Source organism: Zalophus californianus, chromosome 14 (assembly GCF_009762305.2).
Source record: "Zalophus californianus isolate mZalCal1 chromosome 14, mZalCal1.pri.v2, whole genome shotgun sequence".
Lineage (NCBI taxonomy): Eukaryota > Metazoa > Chordata > Mammalia > Carnivora > Otariidae > Zalophus > Zalophus californianus.
This window is the reverse complement of record NC_045608.1, coordinates 76252571-76272884: the sequence shown is the minus strand read 5'-3', so window position 1 is coordinate 76272884 and position 20314 is coordinate 76252571. Positions and strand designations below refer to the sequence as shown.

Sequence of the window (20314 nt, the reverse complement as noted above, 5' to 3'; positions counted from 1 at the left end):
GGGCCACGATCCCTCAGGTTCTAGGGAAGAACCCTTCCTTGCCTCCTCCTAGCTTCTGGTGACGGCCTGCAATCCTTGCGGTTCCTTGGCTTATGGACCCAGCACTTACATGTCTGCTTCCATAGTCCCATGGCGCACTCCCTGGGTGTCTGTGTGTCTGCGTCCAGACTTCCCTCCTCCTATAAAGACACCAGTCATTGGATCAGTGCCCAGCCTCATCCAGTAGGACCTCATCTTAACCCGATTACATCTGCAAAGACCTTCTTGCCAAATAAGCTCATCCTCACAGCTACCAGGGGTTAGGACTTCCACTTATCTTTTTGGGGGACACCATTCAACCCACCACAGGATGTCTTTTTGTTTTAAGAGAGGTGTGAGCCCTCTTGACAGTTAAAGAGTGTGTGAAGATCTCAAGATGACTTTTCCATAAAGACTCGGTTTCAGAGACAAGCTCCTGTCCTTTGTGAAGCCCACGTGGACGTTTTCAAAATCACGTGTTTGTTTCCTCTCTCCACTTCTTTCAGCAAGTCGATTTTAGCTGGAATATGTTTGCTGATGGGAAGCTTGCGTTTTATGACCACTATCTCATTGAGCAAATCCAGTCAGGGAAAGAGTCCGAAGTTCGACAGTTTTTCTTCCTGCTTGCGGTTTGCCACACGGTCATGGTGGATCGCACTGATGGTGAGTGTTTCTCTGGCATCTCGGATGCCGGGGAGCAGTGTTTTCGTTTACAGGTAGCTCCCGCTTGGCACTCAAGTGCATATAAAGTAGTAGGCCTGACAAGTCTGTCTCTTGCTCAAGCAATGAACATTTGTGAGCCCCTACCCTGATGGTATATGAGGCGGCAAAGCACGAAACCAGCTCTCAGTCTCTGAAAATGTCCAACTCCTCCACAGTATGGCTCCAAATGTATTTATCACTTTGCAAGTGAAATCTTATCGTTAAGAGAAATGATTGACTCTAGCATGGTACTAGGAGAATCAGTCTTCCCACCCTGTTATTACTTAACATTTATTGAGAGTGAAGAGTCAAGCCTTATCTGGATCATAAGGGGACTTTGAACTTGAACAATCTTTACTACAAAATAATTTCAGAGAGAATCTGTTTTCTAGGTTCAGATGTGTTCCAGAGCCTGGACTCATTTAAGGTGCCTTTTTCCTTGGAAGGAGCATAATTAACATATATTTGCATGGGAGCCAGCAAAGCTGACTTGTAGGTTCCTTTGTAGAATTCTTTTTTCTTTCTTTCTTTTTTTTTAAGATTTTATTTATTTGAGAGTGAGCAGAGAGAGAGAGAGAGAGAGAGAGAGAGAGCACAGGAGCAGGGGGAGGGGCAGAGGGAGAAGCAGACTTCCCACTAAGCAGGGAGCCCGATGCGGGGCTCGATCCCAGGACCTCGGGATCATGATCTGAGCCTAAGGCAGACGCTTAATGACTGAGCCACCCAGGCACCTCCCGTTTGCAGAATTTTTTTTTAAATTTTATTTTATTATGTTATGTTAGTCACCATACATTACATCATTAGTTTTTGATGTAGTGTTCCATGATTGTTTGCGTATAACACCCAGTGCTCCATTCAATACGTGCCCTCTTTAAGACCTATCACCAGGCTAACCCATCCGCCCACCCGCCTCCCCTCTAGAAGCCTCAGTTTGTTTCTCAGAGTCCATAGTTTCTCATGGTTCGTCTACCCCTCTGATTTCCCCACCTTCATTTTTCCTTTCCTGCTATCTTCTTTTTTTTAACATATAATGTATTATTTGTTTCAGAGGTACAGATCTGTGATTCAACAGTCTTACACAATTCACAGCACTCACCATAGCACATACCTTCCCCAATGTCTATCACCCAGCCACCCCATGCCTCCCACCCCCGACAACTCCAGCAACCCTCAGTTTGTTTCCTGAGATTAAGAATTCCTCATATCAGCGAGGTCATATGATACTTGTCTTTCTCTGATTGACTTATTTCGCTCAGCATAACACCCTCCAGTTCTATCCATGTCATTGCAAATGGCAAGATTTCGGGGTTTTTTTTTTTTGATGGCTGCATAATATTCCTCTGTGTGTGTGTGTGTGTGTGTGTGTGTGTGTGTGTACACACACCACATCTTCTTTATCCATTCATCTGTCGATGAACATCTGGGCTCTTTCCATAGCTTGGCTATTGTGGATGTTGCTGCTATAAACATTGGGGTGCATGTACCCCTTCGGATCCCTACATTTGTATCTTTGGGATAAATACCCAGTAGCCCTTTGCAGAATTCTTTTTTTTTTCCTTTAAATTTTTTTATTGTTATGTTAATCACCATACAGTACATCATTAGTTTTTGATGTAGTGTTCCATGATTCATTGTTTGTGCATAACACCCAGTGCTCCACGCAGAACGTGCCCTCTTTAATACCCATCACCAGGCTAACCCATCCCCCCACACCCCTCCCCTCTGGAACCCTCAGTTTGTTTTTCAGAGTCCATCATCTCTCATGGTTCGTCTCCCCCTCCGATTTACTCCCCTTCATTCTTCCCCTCCTGCTATCTTTTTTTTTTTTCTTAACATATGTTGCATTATTTGTTTCAGAGGTACAGATCTGTGATTCAACAGTCTTGCACAATTCACAGTGCTCACCATAGCACATACCCTCCCCAATGTCTATCACCCAGCCACCCCATCCCTCCCACCCCCCACCACTCCAGCAACCCTCAGTTTGTTTCCTGAGATGAAGAACTCCTCATATCAGTGAGGTCATATGATACACGTCTTTCTCTGATTGACTTATTTCGCTCAGCATAATAACCCTCTAGTTCCATCCACATCATTGCAAATGGCAAGATCTCATTCCTTTTGATGGCTGCGTAATATTCCATTGTGTATATATACCACATCTTTATCCATTCATCTGTCGATGGACATCTTGGCTCTTTCCACAGTTTGGCTATTGTGGACATTGTTGCTATAAACATTGGGGTACACGTACCCCTTCGGATCCCTACATTTGTATCTTTGGGGTAAATATGCAGTAGTCCTTTGCAGAATTCTTAAATGCAGTTGTGCCAACTTCGTTGTAGCAACTTGGTCCCGTGTCATGAAAGCCAGCCATTTTTTCACGTATGGACATTACAGTAAGTTATAGAAATACACCTGTGCATTTTTTTTAAAGATTTTATTTATTTATTTGAGAGAGAGAGAATGGGAGATAGAGAGCACGAGAGGGAAGAGGGTCAGAGGGAGAAGCAGACTCCCCGCCGAGCAGGGAGCCCGATGTGGGACTCGATCCCGGGACTCCAGGATCATGACCTGAGCCGAAGGCAGTTGCTTGACCAACTGAGCCACCCAGGCTCCCCACTGTGCTATTTCTAAGCAACTTGGTTCTCTTAGGTCTTGACTCATTAGTAAAATTATTCTGCCCCCCCCCCCCGCCTTTTGACAGCGTGTGGTGGTATTTTGAGAACTAAACAGCCGACTTAGGCAAACATACTTCAATCTTATGGCCTATACTTTCTTTTCTCCTCCCTGGGATATTATGGGAAGGGCCCTATTTTGCTAGAGATGGGCCGGCCCCGGTTCCTGCCACAGCACATGGTACAGACCTGGGTGTTCTGTCCGAGCACCAGTGTCCTCGGTGTTGCAGGCAGAAGCTTGGAGCTCAAGGTCCCTTCCAGCCTAACGCCGTGCAGCTCTTTGTCCCACTGTCCACTGAGGCAAAGAGTTGTACATCCCAAGGAAACTTCTTTCACAGAGTGTGTGATGGGCAATTGCTGTAGCCCCTGTGAATGAAGAACAGCTGGGTTTCTAGGCACAGGAGGTTAGAAGAGAAATTGGTTTGGGTCTGATACATGAAGTACCTTGAAAGGGTCCCTTGGAAGGACCTTGGGAACCCCTCCTGCAAATATGATGGATAATCCAGCCCCAGAAGGCCCAGGGACCTGCCTGAGCCATGCAGCAGGTCAAAACCCCTTCTGGTTGGGCCCCCTTGCGATCCCCCATGCCGGCGCACCTTTGCTTTTGTTCTTGCGTTTTCTCTCTTTTGTAAGAATAATGGAGACCTGCCAGTCTTTTATTACGCGTCACATCAGCAGGAGAGGGGAGGCAATCCTTTGCCATATCCATCAGACTAGCTCAGCAGGCAGTTTGTGTGACCTGCGTGTGGAGTCCCTGTGGAGGCATCTGGGGACAGAGCGTGGAGAGGTGGCTCTGATTTTCTATTGCTCCGTAATGAGTGACCGCAACTCCATAGCTGGAAACACCCATTCATTAGCCCCTAGTTCGGTAGGTCAGAAGTCTGGGCATGGCATGACAGGGTTCTCTGCTCAAGATCTCCCTAAAACCGAGGTCGGGCCATGTGCTCATCTGGAGCTCCGAGTCCTCCTCCAAGCTCATGTGGGAGTGCAGCTCTCTGTTCTCTGTAGTGGGAGGACGGCGGTCTTCATTCCCTGCTCCTGCGGGGGAGTGGGGGAGGGTATGGCCCCACACGGCCCCTAACATCTTCAAAGCCAGCAAACAAGAATCCCCTTTCCATGGAACCCCTTATATGCTTCGAATCTCTCCCCCCAGGAAAAGCCCTGCCCCTTTTAAGGACTGACCTAATTAGGTTGGGAACACTCAGATAATCTCCCTATCTTGAGGGCAACTGATTTGGACCTTATTTACACCTGAAAAATCCCTTCCCAGCAGTACCTAGATTAGCATTTGAATAACTGGGAGGAGGTGTGTGTGTACATGGGGGGGTGGGGGGAGGAACCTTGGGGCCACCTTTGATTCCTGCCTCCCACAGAGGCTATGTGAGAGCTGTGAGAGCGGAGTGTGGAAGGCTTGGGAGGCCTTTTCTCCGCCTGCAGGTCTTGAAGTCAGGATGTGCTGTGGTTAGAGGCTGCATTTTCGGAGGCTGGAGCAGGGAGACACTAGAGGCTGCACGGAGGCTGAGGGCCTGGATTAGGGTGGGGTCTGTGGGAAGGACGAGGAAGTCACAAATGGGGGAGACATTCAGCAAATGATTTGCAGGGGGTGAGATTGTTGAGGGGGGTCGTTGGGGAGGTCACTTGTTTCGGGGCTGGTGACCCGGAGATGGGGGGCTAGTAGCTGCCCGAGGAAGCTATGGCCAGAGGCTCGTCACAGGTGCGTTTTGCTGTTTGAGTATCTCTTTTATCCGCGCCGGTTTCGTGGTCCACAAATTAGTTTCCGAAAGAAAAGAATGCCTCTCTGGTTGCCTCTAAGTGTATAGTAAATAAAGAGGTCTCTTCGGAAATGGTTTCCAAGGATTATTTTTTTGTCCGGGTTTCTTCCTGCAAACATCAAGTTGGAGTTTGGACCAGCTCTGTGAGTTCCTTCCTGTCTCTATTCGTCTGCAATTCTGTGACTCCATTACGAGAACCAAATGGAAGGGGGGGGGGTTGATAATGATAACAATATCAGTGTTTGTTCCAGATATGATTGTCTTAGTCATAGGAACTTTACCACCTTTTATCATGTCATTGCCTTTTTCCTATTGGAAATAAGCTTGCCATCAGCATGGTTGTGGTGTCAGCTACTCTCGCCCAAGGGAGGGGTTGTGTCTCCGCTGCTGCTTATTTAGCTCTGGTCAAATATTTTGCTCTCTGGAGAGAGAGAGAGAGAGAGAGAGAGAGAGAGAGAGAGAGAGAGAGTGAGAGAGAGAGTGTGTGTGTGTTTCTAGAATGGATGGATTCAGCGTGTACATTCGTAACTTCCGGTATATGACTTTCTGGGTGAACAGAAAACAGCCCAAAGTGTCATCTTCAGTCACTAATTGGGAACTGATTGATACAGGCTTAGAGTGAGCCATCTGGGCAGGTGGTGGAGGTGCAACTCTCCCTGCAGCTTAGTCACCCCGGAGCATCCTCTCCTTCCAGGTAGACTGATGGTGTAAAAAGCTGCCCATCCATCCATGGTCTGCATCCTGCTCAAACCATGGTGAGAAATAAAATGCCTTTTTCCGTGAAAATTCACCTGCCTGTAGAAGTACTTTTCTTTCTGCTTTGAAGCAGAATAACTGAAGTGGAAAAATGGATGGGCACCTGGGTGGCTCAGTCGTTAAGCGTCTGCCTTCGGCTCAGGTCATGATCCCAGGGTCCTGGGGTCAAGTCCTGCATGCTTCTCCCTCTCCCATTCCCCCCTGCTGGTGATCTCTCTCTCTCTCTCAAATAAAGAAATAAAATCTTAAAAAAAAAATGGAGGGGCGCCTGGGTGGCTCAGTCGTTAGGCGTCTGCCTTCGGCTCAGGTCATGATCCCAGGGTCCTGGGATCAAGCCCCGCCTCGGGCTCCCTGCTCGGCGGGAAGCCTGCTTCTCCCTCTCCCACTCCCCCTGCTTGTGTTCCCTCTCTCGCTGTGTCTCTCTCTGTCAAATAAATAAAATTTAAAAAAATAAATAAAATATAAAAATAAATTAAAAAAATGGAAAATCTTTTTTAGCTTTTTACTGAAGTACAACATGTGTATGGAGACAAGCATATGGCTCAGTGAGTTTTTTTTTCACAAACTGAGTCCTCCCTTGTCATGAACACCCAGACTTTAAAAAACAGAACATTATGAGTCCCATAGAAGTCCCTTTGTGTTCCCTTCCAGTCAGTACTCCTCCGAGGGGACTGGTCGTAACTTGGAATAGCCTGGGTTAGCTTTGTTGGTCTTGTGGTCTGTATAAATGCAATCACAGAGCATAGACTTCCATGTCTGCCTTCTTTGGCTCGACATGGTGAGATTTATTCCAGTTGTCGAAGTGTGCTTATGAACAGAAGGCGACTTTCCATTAATTAAGCATCAGGCGATGGAACAGACTGATGAATTTTGAGGTTGTTTTCTTTTTAGTATGGGACTATGGCTGTGGTGACGTAAGCACAGCCTTCCAGAGGGAAGATAAAGGGTACAACCCTTTTAGAAAATAAATGAGGAATATTTGCCAACAGACTTAAAAATTATCAGTATTCTTTAGCTCCTAGAGCTAAAGAATTTTTTTTTTTTTAAAGATTTTATTTATTTGACAGAGACACAGCAAGAGAGGGAACACAAGCAGGGGGAGTGGGAGAGGGAGAAGCAGGCTTCCCGTGGAGCAGGGAGCCCGATGCGGGGCTCGATCCCAGGACCCTGGGACCATGACCTGAGCCGAAGGCAGACGCTTAACGACTGAGCCACCCAGGCGCCCCTAGCTCAGTATTTTCACTACTAGGAAGCTATCCTTAGAAAATAGTCAGCAAAACCTCTGTACACACACAAAATGGTTATTACGATGTTATTCTTAAGAGCAGAAAAATGTGGAAATAAGCTAAGTGCCTGTAATTGGAAAATGGTGACATGTTTACGTTCATTAAAATAATGTTTAGAAAAAATCTTTAAAACTGTGTTAACATGCTCAAAATATAAGGTTCAAGTAACCAGGATGTAAATGTATATTCAGTGTGAGAGAAACTGTTACCGAAATAGGCATTTTCAAAAGGACTGGAAAGAATTATAACACAGCATCAATAGTGTTGCTTTTCCTCTGGATGGTGGGATTATGGGAATTTTTTCCCTTATTCCTGGCCAGTTTTTTTTTTTTTTTTCACTTCTAGTTTGTTTATTATTAGAAATAAAAACCTTAAAGTTTGAAGAGTTAATGTTGGCATACTCCTTAAAAATCAACGATACGTTTTCTTGGCGATGTTTTGGGCTTTGCATCCTTCCCCCCAGGTGAACCTCAGCAGTGAGCTCTGGGTGGTAAGCTCTGCATCTGGCTTTATAGCTTTTCTGGTTTTCTCTGTTAGGCCAGCTCAACTACCAGGCGGCCTCTCCTGATGAAGGTGCTCTAGTGAATGCTGCCAGGAACTTTGGCTTTGCCTTCCTCGCGAGGACCCAGAACACGATCACCATCAGTGAGTTGGGAACTGAGAGGACCTACGATGTTCTTGCCATTTTGGACTTCAACAGTGACCGGAAGCGAATGTCTATCATTGGTAGGTCTCCTTCGAGAGTCTGTGTCTGAGTGTCACTCATTTAGATGCTGCCTTTTGCACATTTAATGATAATTTATTTAATGGCCTCAGAATAAAACAGGCAATGAATGAACCACTTGGCTCCTGGGAGATTGCCACGGACTTATCAAAACGTGGTTTTCCCCTTCATTCTGCCTGGTGTCCGTCACACAAAGGGACAACGGCAGTGTATTTGAGTCTTGCACATGTTGGTATTCTTCCACGATATGAGCTGCCGGTTGCTGAATCGAGGGTGGGGACACAGTGGGTGGTCGAGCCGCACACACGTTGTTATTTTGTGAGGCCCTCTGAGCACTTCTGCCCTGCCCTTGGCATCAGGAAAGGGAGAGGCGGCAAGCGAGGGGTTCAGAGAAAAGCAAGGCTGTGCTTATGAAGCAAAAGTGTACCTCCAGTCCAGGCACATGACACCAGGCCACCAAGTGGAGAGGGTGACTGCTTCCCAGTATTTAAAGTTTTAAGTTCATAATGTAAAACAATTTCAGACTTACAGAAAGACTGCAAGAATGGTTTAAAAAAACTCTTGTATTCTCGTCCACATCCACCAACTATTAGCACTGGCCCGATAGCCTTCATCATTTTCATCATATACAGGTTCTTGTTTCTTGAACCATTTGAGAGTCAATTGTGGAGCTAATAGCTGCTTTTCCCTCAATACTTAAGTAGGTACATCCTATGAATAAGAACATTGACTTATATATAAATAAAATGGCCAGAATCAGAAAGGTTTTTTTTTATTTTTGATTTATTTATTTATTTGAGACAGAACGAGAGAGAGAGAGAGAGAGAGAGAGCACATGAGAGGGGGGAGGGTCAGAGGGAGAAGCAGACTCCCTGCCGAGCAGGGAGCCCGATGCGGGACTCGATCCCGGGACTCCAGGATCATGACCTGAGCCGAAGGCAGTCGCTTAACCAGTTGAGCCACCCAGGCGCCCCAGAATCAGAAAGTTTAACATGAAACAATATTTTTATCTAATCTACAGGATGTTTTCAGATTTTATCAGAAATTTTCTTTCTTCTCCCTTCTTTCTTTCCTTCCTTCCTTCCTGGTTCAAGATAAGATCCAAGATTGCATAGGGCATTAGGGGATTGTTAACCCTAGTCTCCTTTAATTTAGAAGTTTCTCAATTTTTTTTCTTTCATACATTGACATTTTTGAAAAGTACAGGGCCATTATTTTGTCGAAAGTCTCTCGATTTGGATTTGTCTGATATTCCCTCATGGTTGAATTCAGGTTATGCATTGTTGGCAGGAGGAGTACGCGGATTGGTGCTCTGTCCTTCCCAGCATATCACATCTCCAGGCACATGATTATTAGTGATGTTAGCTTTGATCACTCAGAAAGTGCCTATGAGATTTCTCCACTGTGAGATTGAATTTTTAACCAGTAAAAATATGTAGATTCAACTGTCTACTGAACACTGATGAGGCACATTTTACTGAGGGCTTTCTGTGTGCCTTGCACTGATCTAGGCTGATTATCATGCCTGGCATTTACCCTGAAGAATTCAAAATCCAGTTAGCGATGAGGGCACGTGCTATTATTACCGCACAGATCCAAAAATCTAAGAAAAATGGTCACAGGGAGTCATGTCATGGTCTGAGTATTAAAGGCAGTAAGTGTTACAGGTTTATAGGTAAGAGAGATTCCTACGGCATCGACAAAGAAGGCATCATGGAAGAACCTAGAACACGGCATGGCACACAGTTGGCAATCAGTCAATATTTGCTGCAAAAATAAGAATATGAAAAACTGAGCTGACTAAAGGAACCTTTCCATATTTATTTCACTATTACATTGTGTGTAGCTAGTGGCTTACCGAGGTTGTTGAGAGTGAAGTTTTTCTAGGTAATTCATGATTTTAAATTGTGAGTTATTAGGAGACTAACACTTCAAATTAACTTTACCAATGTGGTTTTCTATTACAAAATCACACCTACCTTTATCATTTGCTTTTCCTTCTCTTGCTACTAGTGAGAACCCCAGAAGGCAATATCAGGCTTTATTGTAAAGGTGCTGACACTGTGATTTATGAACGGTTACATCAGATGAATCCAACAAAACAAGAGACACAGGATGCCCTGGATGTAAGTCCCACTCTTACCCTTTAAGCCACAGACTGCAAACTTCCTTTCTGATACTATCTCGTAAGCTCAAGTGAGAGTTCTGTGTTAACTGTTGGCCTCTCCCTTGTCTCGGTGTCGTTGTGTGGAAAGGGCATGAACATAGGAATATGGCAGCCTGGTTCTGGTTCTGCCCCTGCTGCTGACTTCCTAGGACATGACCATGATGTCCCTTCCAGCAGCCCAGGTTGGCAACATCTGCAGGACTGGCCCAGGGTAACCGTAGCGAGCTGTAGTCTTAATACGTGTGTGGCCTCCAAGAATTCCACCAACCTCCTGTGTACAATGAAGGAAGGAAAGCATTCACGCATGATGGGGCATGGCAAAGCAATGAGGTGGATAATTGAGTTCTGAGGCGTTTGTCAGTAAATCAGTTTGGTCTTTGTTACTTCAAATTTGTTATCTGAGGGGAGTGTGAACTTTGTCCAGTGATAATTGCAGTTACTTAGAACGCTTCTGGAAATTTTTCTCTTGGAATTGCCTACCAATCCACATATTGTTTTGGTTCTGTTAATGATGGCAATGAAGTATGGAGCACATCATCGGTCCTGGAATCCCAGTCCTGCCTTTTTGTTTGTTTTGTGTCCTTGGGGGAAACGGTTGATGTCTCCCTGAAGCATTAATTGCCCACGTGAAAGGGGAAGAGAAAGAGGATGATTCCTACCAAGGAAGGTTGTTACAAGGGAGAGCATCTTGCACCATTCCCAGCATTTAGTAAGTGCTTAGTAAAGGGTAGTTTCTTCCCTTTACTTTAACGGTCTGGTTGAGTTTGGGGGCCAGCCAAAGGTCCTTCAGGAAGAAGCCTGTATATGTTGTTTACTTCTTGGGATCACATTTTTAGATAGGTTGTCAAAGCAGTTACAGTGGATAATTTCTCATGAGGATATGAACAATGGCAATTTAAGCAAACAGATGCAGAACCTTCCAAAGAATCTTTGAAAGCGGACACTCAGTTGGGTGAACTAGTTCCTCCATCTTGGCTAAGACAAGATGCAGCTGTGAAGTAATAAAACCTTTTTACTGGCTCATACTTTAGCTATTTAAAATAGCTTAAATGTGTTCACCATGATTAAATTTTCCAGACACTCTTTTTCATTTAAATGTTTTATCTCAGCTTTAACAGTGGCTCAGGTATTTCAGAATTGGCTTGAGGAAATAATGCTTGGTTGAGAGTTCATAGCTGATTGGGCTCGTAGCAGTTTGTGGGAACAAGTTATAAAATTGTGAGGTCTGTGTTTACATCATTACACCCCAAGGCAGCTCCCTTGTCTATTATTTTCTGAGTCGCTTTGAGAAAAAGTTTTCTTCACTGTAGTGACGTGATTTAGAAGAAATGTATACTTTTCTCTTTAACTAATTTGGGAACTACAAATAGGATCAGAGAATACTTAGAAAAACAAAGTATTTGTTTAATCTCATCTACAGAATGTATTTATTCAGAATTCATTATCTTTCATGACCTCTTTTTAAATTCTTACTGCATTACTTCAAAGAAAGATTTCAAACTCGATCTTGAATTACATAAAATTAACTATTGTTTGTTGTATGGATTATCTTTTAAATAGATCTTTGCAAGTGAGACTCTTAGAACTCTGTGCCTTTGCTACAAGGAAATTGAAGAAAAAGAATATGAAGAATGGAATAAAAAGTTTATGGCTGCCAGTTTAGTCTCCACCAACCGGGATGAAGCTCTGGATAAAGTGTATGAAGAGATTGAAAAAGACTTAATTGTGAGTTTTAACCTTCATGATTTGATATTCTAAACAGAACTGGAAGTTTTATTAAGTTTTGTTATATTTTTAATCTCATGCTTGAAAGATAATTCTAACTTTAGCATTTCAAATTGGGCACAATGGAACTAGGTCATTTGAGTTTCTTTTGTTCAGCAAGCAAAATAGAAATTGCCATTATGAGAAACCAAAAGACAGAAAATGTTGAGATTCTAATCTGATTCTATTTTTATATCACTCATTAAAATGCATTATGATTTTTACATGATAACAAACCACATATTTACTACATTTTGAGAATCACTGAAATGATTTTTGCAAACCTTGAAACGAAAAATATACCGTTTATAAGTGAAATTTCTCAAAATTTAATACTTACTGCGTGTAGAGTTTAGACTAGAAGGATATGTTCAACAAATAGCTAGTATCGACCTTTAGTGAAAGGAAGTGGCTTGTGTCCATGTGTGAAGCAGTATGTATACAATGAAAGTATATTTTTAATGTCCTTAATTTTGTACTTACATTTTTATCTTGGTAAACCACTTTAAGAAAAAAGTTTTTGAATGTTTTGGTTTTGGGTGAGTGTGAGACACAGCAGCCCTCCCTGTCATTGCTGGCCATCGGCCCCAGTGGAGCACCAACTGGGGTGTATAATTAGCCCTTCTTCTGTTTATAGGTTGGCAAGCTGCAGTTACAGAACATTTTGAGCTTACTTGCTAATTCCTTTTTTTTTTTTTTTAATGTACATTCCAGCTATTGGGAGCGACAGCAATTGAAGACAAGCTCCAGGATGGAGTCCCAGAAACCATTTCAAAACTCGCAAAGGCTGACATTAAGATCTGGGTGCTTACTGGAGACAAAAAGGGTAATTCAGTTTTCAGGGAAGCGCTATCTGTTAATTCATTAAATATTCATAGCTCCTATTTCCCTTGCCCAAGATGACTTTCTCAGGCTTTCCAGCCTGCACAAATACTGTCCATTTCTTTGAGACAGAGATGCTTTTTTTTTTTTTTATAAATGAAATCTTTTTTTTTTTTAAGATTTTATTTATTTGAGAGAGAGAGAGAGAGAGAGAATGAGAGATAGAGAGCACGAGAGGGAAGAGGGTCAGAGGGAGAAGCAGACTCCCCACTGAGCGGGGAGCCCGATGCGGGACTCGATCCCGGGACTCCAGGATCATGACCTGAGCTGAAGGCAGTCGCTTAACCAACTGAGCCACCCAGGCGCCCCAGAGATGCTTTCTTTAAGAAAACCTTCTCCATTATCCCACTTCTCGCAGACAGCATCCTTCCAGAAACCCCCTCAGTAGCAGAGTTTGTGTCTCATCGTTGAGCTTCTGGTCGTACCATGCTGACCGTGATCAGTCTTATCTCCCCAGCCAGATGTGGGCTCCCCTCGTGAAAGGACCGTCCCTTTTGTCCCTTCTGTCCTCCCCAGCACTTTGCCATTTGTTGGGCGCAGAACGGAACAATACAGAATGCTGATCAACAACTTCTGTTTTCTGGCCCATTTTATTGCTTGAAAACTGTAATTAAAATTTTATACCCAAGGGATGATCTTAATTTTTACATTTAGAGCTCATCAAATTATTTGGCATTGCTACCTTACTCCACAGGCCTCCTGCGGAAAATCAGATAATTTCTCTTACCCTGACATGGTTAATGGGTTACAAACTCTGATAAGCTAAGGGAAGTCCTGACCTTAAACAAATAACAATGGGTGGTAATGGAAAAAGGGGGGGAAAAATCTCCAGTAGGGGCCCCAAGTGAGAGTTTATGGAAATAGTTATCTCCCCCCCCATAACAAAATGATTAAACCACAGGAACCAACTGTGCTTAGTATTTCAGTGAACACTGATTTATTAAATAACCAGTTCATGTATTTGATAATATAGAACTTTTTATAATAGAAAACATCTCAAACCAGGCTTTGACTTATTTTATCACAGAAAGTGGGCTCCCCCCCCCCCTTGTGTGATTTCTATACATTGCTACAGAAAAAAAGAGCATATTGGCTTGGAATCTGCCTATTTCATGACTTGAAAAAAAATGCTCATTACTAGCTAAAGTCAGTCATTCATCAGTAGGAACACTTAATTTTTTTTTCTGTTGTAGAAACTGCTGAAAATATAGGATTTGCCTGTGAACTTCTTACTGAAGACACCACTATCTGCTATGGGGAAGATATAAAGTAAGTAAAGGCAAAAGTAGAGTCAGTAGACATGGCAGATGCGGAGAAATGGGAGCTTAGACTGTCCCCTCAGCTTTCCTCACATTTAAATGAAGCAAGAGAACCCACGTAGTTCCAAGTTATCATGGTTTGACCTTATTTTGAGCAGATTTTAGTGTTATGGGAGCTTGGGGCCTATTATTTACTCTTTCAGGGGCCATTTCTCTCCATTCCTTGGGGAGTTCTCAGTGCTTGCCTGCTGACAAAAAAAAAAAAAAGAGGTCAAAACGTCACTAGCCAATTAATCTGAATTCTCTCCGTGAGCTGCCTTTTCTAAGAATTATAATTTTTAAAGAAATATAGAAGGAAAGAACCCCACAATTTTGCCTGGAAGGAGACATTTGGGTGGGATGCACCTCTAGACTTGTCTGGATGGGGCAGGAGATTTCAAAGCATGGCTTCTCCTGAAATACTTGAGAGCCCCGAGTCACAGCGGACCTGGAAATGTGTAAGGAAGAGCCTTGTCCTATTAAAAAGCTGGGAGTGTGTTGCACAAGTTCCTGGGTTCTGCTATCTTGACAGTTTTATTTATTCCTCAAGTCTTTTCCTTACGACACCTCCCCCAGGCTGTCCCAAGGCCAGAAGCTGTGAACATACACACTTGCCTAGTCTGGTAAGATCATGAGGGGCTTACGCTTGAGCTTAGCCAAAAGGCCGAGAAGTGGTAAGATGATGAGGGAGTTGATTGTCGTTGTTAGTCTTCTGATGATGGTGATAGAACTTTTGCAAGTTGTTTCAGTATATTAGACACTCGCCTAAACTAGACAAAATCAGTAGCTCTAACATCTAAATAGGTCAGTTCTGTTTGACTGCATAAACCATGTCTCTCTGTGCTTTTAGCTTTTAAAAAATAGCAATCGACAAATACTAATATGTTTACTTAAGTAGTTTCCTGGTTTCAAGTGATTTGGCGAATTGCCAGATGGTTTTATTTCTTATAGATGGGGGCCTTAGTAGAGTTCTGGTCTCTCTCTCTCTAAAGTGTTGAAAATTGGGCCCTGAGCTAAATTAGAAGGTAAAATTTATGCACGTAGCAAATTTTATGATCATGCTCTTAGCCAGGTTTACCTTTCCGGAGGGCTGAATTCATCTATCTTTGTAGATGGATGATTCCTATAGCATGGTTTGAATGGGTAACTTCGTATTTTGTCTCTTCCAGTGATTTGTCTTTATCACTCCTTAATTTCAACTTGAAAATGAGCAATTAATGTAGAAAAAGAATAATAGATACCTAATCCTCTAGTGCACTGGTTCTCAACTGGGGGTGATTTTGCCCTCCAGGGAACATTTGGCAATGTCTGGAGACATCTTTAGTTGTTGTAATAGGGCATGTGGGATACTACTGGCTTCTAGTAGGTAGAGGCCAGGGATGCTGCTAAACGTCCTACAATACAACGGACAGCCACCTACAACAAAGAAGTACCTGGCCCCAAGACATCCGTAGTGCTAAGGTGGAGAACAGTGGCTATGTGTGTCACAAGGAAAGCTCTGGACTGAGAATAAGGAGACCTGAGTTTTCACTGCCATTTTCCTATGTTTGGTCCAGGTCAATCACCTCATCTCTCTTGGACTTGATTTCCTCCTTTGTAACATGAAGAGTTTGGATGAAATCTTTATGGACCCTTCCACTCCAAAATTCCATAACTCCTTTTTCTATCACATGAATGCGTTATATGCGGTCTTCTCAATTATTTGTTTATATAAAGCACTGAGAAATTCTCAAAAGCAAAAATAACTTTTTGTGGGAGTAAGCTTCTTTTTGCCAAATCGTAGCCACTGTTTGTAATACACCAAGGGTGCACTGCAGGTATTAAAATTCAGACAAAGATTGCCTTCCTGCTGTTGCTCGTGAGCACATTTTCAACTGTATCTTCTTTTAGCAGTCTTTGGCAAGTAATGGCGCCCCATGGGGGAGGAATTAAGACTTAATGAGATTACATCATCTGATTTAAAAATGGGCAAAGGACTTGAATAGACTTTTCTCCAAAGAGGATATACCAATGGCCAACAAGCATATGAAATGATGCTCCACATCACTAAACATTAGGGAGATGCAAATTAAAGCCAGAATAAGATATCTCCTCATACCCTTTCAGGATGGCTCCTATCAAAACAACAACAATGACAACAAAACCTAAAAACAAAACAAATCAAAATACAAAGTAACAAGTGTGGGCAAGCATGTGAAAATTGGAACCCTTGTGCACTGTTGGTAGGAAATAAAATGGTGCAGCTACTATGGAAAACAGTATGGTGGTTCCTCAAAAAAATTAAAAACAGAATTACCATATGATCTAGCAATCCCACTTGTGGATATATATCCCAAAAAATTGAAAGCCAGAACTCAGATTTTCACACCCATGTCCATAGCAGCACTATTCACAATAGCCAAGAAGTGGAAGCAACCCAAATGTCCAGATGGAGGGATGAATGAATAAACAAAATGTAGTATAGTCATACAATGGAAATATTATTAAAGAGGAAGGAAATTCTGACATGCACTACAATAGGAATGAACCTTGAGGACAGTGAAATAGGCCAATAGCAAAAAAAAACAAAAAACTAATACTCTGCGATTCCACTTACAGGAGTTATCTAGAGTGGTCAAATTCATAGAAGCAAAAAATAAAGTAGTAGTGACCAGGGACCAGGGGAAGGGGGAAACGGGGAGTTATTTAATTGGCATAGAGTTTCAGTTTTGAGAGATGAAAATGTTCTGGAGATTGGTTACAAAGCAATGTGAATATACCTAATACTACTGAACTGTACACTTAGAAATAGTTAAGATGATAAATTTTGTTTTTTAACTACAATTAAAAAAGATTACATATCAAAAGTACCTCACAGTCAAGGGCCTGTTTATAGTCTTATACTCTTAAACACTTAAATTTCTTTTCCCCCAGTGCTCTTCTTCACACAAGGATGGAAAACCAGAGGAATAGAGGTGGAGTCTATGCAAAATTTGTACCCCCGGTGCATGAAACTTTTTTTCCACCTGGTGAAAACCGTGCCTTAATAATCAGTGGTTCTTGGTTGGTGCGTATCATTACTGTGTGCCTTTGGCTTAAACTAAAGCAGTTCATTGTGGAATGATTTTAGATGGTTTCCCATACTAACTGTCAACCTAAAAATCTTTTAGCCTACAAATGAATGGGGAATTTCCCAAGTTTGAGACTTAATGGGATCTATGAAAGGAATTATATCAGACTGGTTATATCCCTGGTTTAACAATCAATGGACAATTTCAATTTTCTTTTGTACATTTTTATAGTAAAGAGGTTTTATAATCAGAACACTGTCATCCATGATATAACCCAAGAACCATCCCTCACCTGGCTAAGGTCTGGGGAATGGTACTCTTGGTATAAAAACTAAAATGGTTGTAATCCTCTGATTTCACAGAATGAAATTCTACTGGAGAAAAAGACTAAGAGAAGTAAGATTCTGAAGCTGAAGTTCCCAAAGACAGAAGAAGAACGACGCATACGGACGCAGAGTAAGAGGCGTCTGGAAGCTAGAAAAGAGCAGCAACAGAAGAACTTTGTAGACCTGGCCTGTGAATGCAGTGCAGTCATCTGCTGCCGGGTCACCCCCAAGCAGAAGGCAATGGTGGTGGACCTGGTGAAGAGGTACAAGAAAGCCATCACGCTGGCGATTGGAGATGGGGCCAATGATGTAAACATGATCAAAAGTGAGTCTCGCCCACAGCCAATGCCACCAGAATTGCCAGAGAGAAGAAATGGCAGGGATGTTTTGTGGGGTAGTCTTTCCAAATGTCATTGCTTAGGCTTTCATAAACTTTCTCATCTGAAAACAATATTATCTTTGGTGTCACCTCCAGTTTTGTGATAATAATTATTAAGATGAACCATTTGTTACATGACCACACATGTCCTGTTATGCTGGGTACCTTAACTGCATAATGTATAACTAGACTTAATTCAGCCTATTTTGTAATTCATGTCTTTTTCTTTTCTTAGAGTCTCTTCCTCCTCCTTCTTGATCTATACTAAGAATATTCCAACTTTATCTTCCTCAGCAGGAGTCAGCTATATTACGTATGTCTTCTTGCTTCTTTATCATGTGTATGTCTGTGACCACTGCCAGTTTAATTCCTCTCCAGTGTGCTCTGCATGTGCTCACCCTACCACAGGACTGGCATTTCTTGCTCCAAATGGTATCAATTTCTTTCCCCTCCAGCCAGTTCTAGTTCATTTTCCATTGTGTACCCTTAACATAAATAGCTGTGCCAAAAGGGCAAGTAACTCAAACATTATTTTTATAAAGCTACAATGCAGACTTCTAGATGTTGGAGAGAGGGAGGTTACCTTGCAGATGTACCATCTGACTATGTGACTTAGACTTGAACATTTTTTTGTTCCTCTGAGCTTACCAATAATAAAAGGGACACAAAAATTCAACATAAGTAACCCTATATGTCCTAAGAATTTTATTAAGTTCTGTTATATGGCAGATACTTTTATATATAATAGGGAGCATCCATTTGGGATGAAAATCAAAGAAACTCAGGTCTCCTTGGAAGTTAGTAGCTTTATCCAAGTATTGATAGTACCTTTTTGTACTTTAGAAAAACTGGCATCACTTTCATTTGTGTAAAAAACAATATGCAGAAATTACATTTGTTTATAAAGAAGTACAGTGAAATTGAAGTGTCCAAAAATCTGGCCATTTGTTAGCATGTTCCACGTTGAGTAGTGTAGCCCAGCAGAAGTGGAGGGAGTTGCAACCTGCCATGTTTTTGCTGCTAGCAAGGACCCAAGGACTCTCATGGGCTGCCTGCCCTCTCCCCCTCTCTTGGGCCTGAATGTGTCTGCTCGCTGGTGGGTGTTTTTCCTTGGCCTAACACCCTAAGAATGAACAAGCAGCATGAGAGGGGAGACAGGCAGAAAAGCATGAGGACATGATGGGTTTGTTAAGCAACTGTGAAGGAGCCTACCAGTGAGCCATCTGAAACCACATTTTTGAAGCTTCAGGAAAATCCAGGTGTCTATATTTAGATTATGGGGGGAAAAAAAAGTGTGGCCTTATAAAGTACATCTCTTCAGTTGCTTCGAATACCCAGTGAGCTGTAGCAGTGTTCATTTCACATACTGTCCTTGGTGTGCTCGGCAAAAACGTCGGGCTGGACATCAGGGCCTGTGGCAGGGGTTCTTCCTCCTTGGCTCCAAGAGAATCTCCACATTTCCCTTTGTTGCTTGTTCAGGAAAGAAGGCCACGGTTTGGTAGGAAAGAGCAGTTTGGCAACCATGACTAGTCATAAGAATTATTTGTGTTTTGAAAGAAATCGTAAATATTGACTGAGGCATGCAATTTATTCTGTTTTTTAGAATTGCAAAATGTTGCTGAAAACATAGGTTTGGCCAAGAAAACACAGGTTTGGCCAAGTCACTATGCCGCTTTCAATTTGCCAGACCTAGTATTCTGCCACTATGGCAGGATTTTGGGAGCTTCTTTTAGTTGGAAACCCTGCTTAGTTGGCAGTCACTCTCTGGGTCCAAGTAATAATACGTTGTCTTCTCCAACACATGTTCTCTGATGTCAGAACGTCTTTACTTCCATGCCTTTTAAGACCTAGATAAAATTCGTAATTCTAGAAGTTGAAACTGTGACTAAATGACTATTGGAAGGATGGGTAAAATTGTGACGTTCATTTTTATCCATTCTGGAACCTTCCCCAGCAAGAAAATTATGCCTCTTAAGGTCATGGTGGGCCATGATTAAATGCTGAAAGTTTAATATTATCTTAGTTAAAATACTTTTGATTGCAAATATTAGAGAACTAAAGCAAGCTTAAGACAAAAAGATTTATTTTAAAAGATATAAAGATGGGGACGCCTGGGGGGCTCAATTGGTTAAGTGTCTGCCTTTAGCTCAGGTTGTGATCCCAGGATTCTGGGATCAAGTCCCATCTTGGGCTCCCTACTCAGCGGGGAATCTGCTTCTCCCTCTGCCTCTCCCCTCCACTCCTGCTCGCTCTCCCAAACTTAAAAAAAAAAAAAAAAAGTTTTGTGCCTCCCAAAGAGCCAGGCCTCAGGAAGATGCTAGAACCAGGACCTGGAGCTGCACCAGGAACCCAGTTTCTGGTTTCTCCCTCTTTCTAGATGACTTTACTTCTCTGCCCCTCAGAACCCCTCAGAAAAAAAATATATCTGTCCCACAACTCAAGAATGTATAGGTTAAAATTCCAAACACACACACGCCCGAATCTTAATTCCAAAATGTGAAAGAGACACTGC

At 42.6% G+C, this 20314-nt stretch overlaps 1 protein-coding gene across 1 annotated transcript in view; it reads left to right on the top strand.

Annotated features, from left to right (window-relative positions):
- Positions 1 to 20314, top strand: part of ATP8B1 (ATPase phospholipid transporting 8B1) — a 120209-nt gene that overhangs the window by 91339 nt on the left and 8556 nt on the right. The window contains exons 15-22 of the mRNA XM_027576119.1: positions 525 to 681; positions 7750 to 7938; positions 9950 to 10062; positions 11664 to 11828; positions 12582 to 12693; positions 13943 to 14018; positions 16961 to 17093; positions 17460 to 17748. Coding sequence (XP_027431920.1) covers positions 525 to 681; positions 7750 to 7938; positions 9950 to 10062; positions 11664 to 11828; positions 12582 to 12693; positions 13943 to 14018; positions 16961 to 17093; positions 17460 to 17748 — 1234 coding nt within the window. The remainder of the gene's footprint in view (positions 1 to 524; positions 682 to 7749; positions 7939 to 9949; positions 10063 to 11663; positions 11829 to 12581; positions 12694 to 13942; positions 14019 to 16960; positions 17094 to 17459; positions 17749 to 20314) is intronic.